The sequence below is a fragment of the Agrilus planipennis genome, unplaced genomic scaffold, assembly GCF_000699045.2.
Source record: "Agrilus planipennis isolate EAB-ADULT unplaced genomic scaffold, Apla_2.0 scaffold5, whole genome shotgun sequence".
NCBI lineage: Eukaryota > Metazoa > Arthropoda > Insecta > Coleoptera > Buprestidae > Agrilus > Agrilus planipennis.
In genome coordinates this window covers 1655671-1661439 of record NW_020442468.1, presented here as the reverse complement: position 1 = coordinate 1661439, position 5769 = coordinate 1655671, and the positions used below count along the sequence as shown (strand labels likewise).

The following is a 5769-nucleotide window of genomic DNA, read 5'->3' as shown; positions in this document are numbered from 1 at the left end:
CTGCAGAATTACCTTTTATTCTTTGATATTTTCATAATTTTTTTTATATATAATATTTATAAAACTGATGATCAAAGGATGTCTAGAAAGGAACATGTCATTTATTTTTCACGTAGAATTTCTGAAACACTAAATACAATTAATTTTCTCTAAAAGTTTTTAAATAATATTCTATATGGTGAAGATGAAAGTTGCTTCTACCCGCGGATTTTTACAAAAATCCCCTGGTAAACAGAGCCCCAACACGGTAAGCTTCTAAAGTCATTATTTGTGAAAAAGAGCCCATTTAAAAATTAAAGGGACTTTTCTCATGGGCCCTTTAAACTTTAAACCATTACAATACCTACGCTACCTATATGGTAAATTAGTATGAATCCTTTTCAGTCCCTAACAAGTTAATAGTTTGAAGTTTTAAAAGAGATATTAATTTCAACAAAACAATATATTCTAAAAATAAAGAAATTTTAAAACGAAAGTGAAAGGAATTGTATGAACTACATCATTTAAATTTAGCGGCGTTCTAACAGGTTTTTGGTTTGAGAGCATACACCCTAGGGTGCGCAGAAAGCGATGAGTGGTCTCTGACGTCACAACGATGTTATCCGGCCATTTTCTCCGTTAATGTTGTGTAGCTGTGTATAACTATGCAGTGCAGATAAGCGCATTTATAAAAGCAGTTAACAGTTAAAGGAAATTAGTCATTCTTATAGTAACAGTAAAGTGCTACGATTATTTATTTGTGCTTCTTATTACAAATAGGTCCTCAAGATGGACGATAAAGCTGCATGTAAAGAACTGGACCAGTGGATCGAGCAACTTAATGAATGCAAACAATTAACAGAAAATCAAGTCAAAACTTTGTGTGATAAGGTATTTTTATTGTCAATTTATTGCTGTGAAGTTTTCGCTTTATAGATTATACCCGGTAATTTCAATTACCAGGATTTTTTGGAGGATTACTAAATTTAAACAGTGTCATAGTTTCCTCTAGTTTAGGCTATACACCAATTACTTATAAATAGTTTGGATTACTATGGAGGAGAATAATTAAATGAAACTGTTATTAAGTTATAAATACCTTTTATGTATGTGTTCGACAGATCAAACACATCTATATTTTACTTACACTATAATTGTTTTATGATACAAATGCCTGCCTATTTAACCTTTGATTGTCTGTTACCAATATAAATTTACATATTTCCAAAAAAGTTTTGTCTACTCAGTGTCATAAAATAGATGCAGTATATATTTATAGATGACTCCTAAATAAGTTTTATTTTCATACAGGCAAAAGAAATATTAGCTAGAGAATCAAATGTACAAGAAGTGAAATGTCCTGTAACGGTATGTGGAGATGTCCATGGTCAATTCCATGATCTTATGGAGTTATTTAGGATAGGAGGCAGAAGTCCTGACACAAACTATCTATTTATGGGAGACTATGTTGATCGTGGATATTATTCTGTAGAAACAGTCACCCTTCTAGTAGCCCTAAAAGTTAGATACAAAGAAAGAATTACAATATTGAGAGGTAACCACGAATCAAGACAAATTACTCAAGTTTATGGGTTCTATGATGAGTGTCTGAGGAAGTATGGTAATGCAAATGTATGGAAATTCTTCACAGACTTGTTTGATTATTTACCACTTACTGCACTTGTTGATGGGCAAATATTCTGTTTACATGGTGGTCTCAGTCCTAGTATTGATACACTGGATCACATCAGAGCTTTGGATCGTCTCCAAGAGGTATGAATATTTTTTTTGTTTGATTACAGTTTTACGATAGTTTGTAAAGCTTACCAGTTTTTTGGATGTTAATTATCTAAAATAATAGGTACAATCAAATTCACAAAATTGTATGATGTCACAATAATAACTTTCAGTTCCTCCTTTTATATTTTTCAATTTAATTTAATAGCAGTATACAGACTGTTGAACCATAATTGGTTAAAGTGAATTAGGTTGTACAAAATTAACTCTGTTGATAATTAGTTATTATTAGTATTCAAATTATTAAATAGTTATCGTCTATGGCAGTTTAAAAAGACATAGAATTTGCGTTTGAATATTTTAATTTTTGTATTCTATATTTTATTCTAAAAAAGGGAAAGGTATTGATTATTTTTTTATCCAAATGCATATTCATCATTTCTTATCACCTTATACCAACCACTCTTTCTCGAGTTATTTTTAAATCAGCATAGTAATTATTAAAGTTGTAGTCTCTGCAGTCATTTGCATATTTATGTGTTAGCTTTTTTCATTGCAGTATATCACAAGTACACCCAGTGGATGTATTTTTTGATAGGAGCATTTTTTATTTGTAGTGTAATGCAGGAAAATATTTTTATTCTTGACAGTAAATTAGTAAAAGTACGATTTTTATTTCAACATTGATATAATTAGTGTTTTTCTTTCTATATGAAACACGTCGTTTATTAAGACAATTAGTGTGACGATTTACTGTCATTAATTTTGAATAAATTAAATTATCGAATCGTAAATGTAGAGGTGTTTAGAAACCAACTTGATGTTTCCAATTGAATATAAATAGGTATAAACTTTTTGTTTCTAAAACCTACGTAAAAATATCATCTACAATTTGTCAGTTTTTTGGTGCCAAGTTAATTATATAACTTTTTTAAATTCGTCAAAGTACAGTATTTCTTCTGTAAAAAAGAAATATAATTTTTGAAAAAATAAAACAGANTAAAATTAATTTTTATACTTATTTAATTTAATTATAAATTATTGTTTTATTTTTTTATCATAAGCCTATTCGGTAAAATAACAAGAAATGAAGAAAAACCTACTTCTGCAGAATTACCTTTTATTCTTTGATATTTTAGTAACATTATATTAAATGGTTAAAGAATGAAAGGAATTTTTTGGATAGTTCATTTTGTTTAAATAATTTGATTTGATAATAAATTATTGTGTAATTTTTGTTATAGGTTCCACATGAAGGTCCCATGTGCGATTTGTTGTGGTCAGATCCTGATGACCGTGGGGGGTGGGGTATTTCCCCCAGAGGGGCCGGTTACACATTTGGCCAAGACATTTCCGAAACTTTCAACCACTCTAATGGACTCACATTAGTTTCGAGAGCCCACCAGCTCGTCATGGAGGGTTACAATTGGTGTCACGACCGAAACGTTGTAACCATCTTCAGCGCGCCGAATTATTGTTATCGTTGTGGTAACCAGGCTGCCATTATGGAATTAGACGATGCGCTAAAGTATTCGTTGTAAGTATAACTTTAATTGTTTTTGTTACTAACTTTGTTTTTGTGTAAAAGTGGGTACCTATACATTAAAAATAGTAAGGGTAGGATAGAGAGTACTGTCTTTGGTACCTGTTTTGCTAATGGAGTGGGGGGAGTCATTTCTTATATTTTTCTTTTTACTAGTATGTGCATTAAATGATATATTAAGTGTTTTTTTAATTCTAGTTTACAGTTCGATCCAGCACCGAGACGTGGCGAGCCCCACGTGACCCGCCGTACCCCCGACTATTTCCTATAAGAACCATGTTTATCGATATTGTCATAATATGCTTAGGTTTCATACATACACACATTTACATACTATACATACATACATGCATAAATGTTTATAACATCTGTTGTAGTGAAGGAATAAAATTCACTTTTGACGCATTTCCTTCTCCCATCGTATCAATCACAACCAGTTATTAAATTAAATAATAATGACGTTGTCGTTTGTTGCATTGGAAAACTGGTCAAAAAAAAAATATATATCTACCTACAATATTACAATACATAATTAAAAAAGCGTTACGGGAAGCAATTAAAAACAGTACATATAACAATAGTAAAAATCAGAAAGATCATGATCATGATGCAGTTTTCGTGCGCTCGTTGTCGCTCTTTATGTTCATTCTTTTTCTAGTTATTATTTTTGTTCTTTTTTTTCTAATTTTGTAAGTAGAAGTATAAAGCTTCTTGGAAAGGGCGAATGTTTGGTTCTGGAATTTTTTTCTTTTTTAATCCTTTATAAATGTTAATTTTGTGCAATAATTGTCTTGAATGTGACAAAAATTGGGACACTAAGGAAATTTTCATCTAATTTCTAAACAACAAAAATTATATTGTGATTAATTATTTACTATTTAATATAATTTTGCATTTGATCAAAAAATGTTCAATAGAAGAAATTATTACAGTATGCAAACGATATTTTTCCAATTAATTTTGTTTTTTGGAGCCACAGGGCAATAATCATAGTGGTATCTCATTCGTAATTGTAGGATAAATTGATTCAAACAGTGTATTGAAAGCTTAAAATCGTGTTAATTGATGCAAAAAAAATGAAAAATAGAAAATTTTGATAAACATGTCTTTGATGGTATAAACATCTCTTTTAAATTAAGATACGTATTAGTATAAAATTATGAAAATACTTAACTAAAAAGTTTTTTCTTCTTTTTGTCAAAATCGTTGCAATAGGTCTGGAGTTTTTTTATATTTTTTTCTTGGAAACTTACTACTAGTGTCTATTTATCCTGCAGGAGATACCGTGTGGGAGCAATTCACTTCATATTTATAGCCCTGTGACCTCCAGTAATCTAGTCATTCCTTGTTCATCCATTTATATACATGCACATTTAAATCTTTAAAAGTTAACTATGTATTTCCATTAGCTAATAAATAGAGTTAGCATCTATGCTGCATTAAAGAAATTGCTAGGTCAGTATTAGTTAGGGAATATATTTCCAAAAAAACCAAACACGACTTGTCCTCTTTCAATAGCCTCATGTATGATTGTAAATAAAAAGATTCCAGAACTTATATCGATTACAACAGAATGTGGAAACAAAATCCAAATGATCAATTATGTGGGTGTGATGATGGTTTTTTAAAATTTCACAAACATTGTACTATTTACACAATAACAAGAAGAACAACACACATAAACTGTAAAGTGAAATGTAGTTAGAGGTAAAAGATATTGTATTGGCTCTGTATTTAGATCTTAAAGAAAAAAGTGTTCTGTTTTCTTGTCTGTAATTTTTTTACACGCTGCAAACGTGAAAGCTGTTGTATATCTTGGCTCGTTCCAATCGACTAATAACTTAGTTAATTTATTTGGTATAAATAAAATTTTACACAAATTTCTCATCTCTTTTAATTATTAACATTAATTAAGCGCAGATTTTATATTTCTGCATTTGTCAGTGTCATTTTTCTGTAAAATTATACTGGGTTTAGTGTGAAATTAACGTGTAAAGGTAAGGGTAGCTTTTGGATATTTAGTGCATGTGTAAAAAAGTACATAATAAATTACTCGATTTTAACCAAATGATAGTTAATAGTGACTGTGACTAAAAATGACACCGCTTGGACCTAAGAAGTAAGTAACCTCTGCTAATACTACTCATTTTTTTCCAAAAATTTACTCATCTTTTTTTGTTTTCCTTTAACTAAAATTTACGTTTTTTTTTTAATACTTCCTTTTGTTTAAAGTAATACAGAAATGCTTTTATTTAAATAAACTTGTCCTCCGTTTCTTAATTTAATTTCTTATTCTACCTATTTCTGAAAAGAAAATGCTTTTTTCATTTTAAAATTTTTGTAAGTAGGTACTTTTGTTTTCTCCCAAGTTGTTATCAGTCTTGATTGAAGCTATTTAAAGAATTAATCAATTTTAATCATATAAATAAATGAATAGTTGACAATTTATACAGTAATATAAACACTTACAAACAAAGCAAAAAGTACAACTTCATTTTTTAACAAACGAC

The 5769-nt window shown here is 29.5% G+C and overlaps 1 protein-coding gene across 1 annotated transcript; it reads left to right on the top strand.

The window, feature by feature from the left end:
- The first annotated feature begins 109 nt into the window (after window positions 1–109).
- LOC108736589 (serine/threonine-protein phosphatase 2A catalytic subunit beta isoform) lies at window positions 110–5030 on the top strand. Its single transcript, XM_018469063.2, has 5 exons — window positions 110–247; window positions 760–870; window positions 1291–1752; window positions 2961–3253; window positions 3458–5030. Exons 1-5 carry the CDS (start codon window positions 176–178, stop codon window positions 3528–3530), a joined length of 1011 nt encoding a protein of 336 aa, XP_018324565.2. The 5' UTR covers window positions 110–175; the 3' UTR covers window positions 3531–5030.
- Window positions 5031–5769: the final 739 nt, after the last annotated feature.

Excerpts from the sequence above, each read along its gene's own strand:
- LOC108736589 (XM_018469063.2), top strand. The coding sequence starts at position 176 with ATGGTGAAGATGAAAGTTGCTTCTACCCGCGGATTTTTACAAAAATCC. Across the intron at positions 871-1,290 it reads TCAAAACTTTGTGTGATAAG|GCAAAAGAAATATTAGCTAG; the intron begins GTATTTTTATTG and ends ATTTTCATACAG. Across the intron at positions 3,254-3,457 it reads GATGCGCTAAAGTATTCGTT|TTTACAGTTCGATCCAGCAC; the intron begins GTAAGTATAACT and ends TTTTAATTCTAG.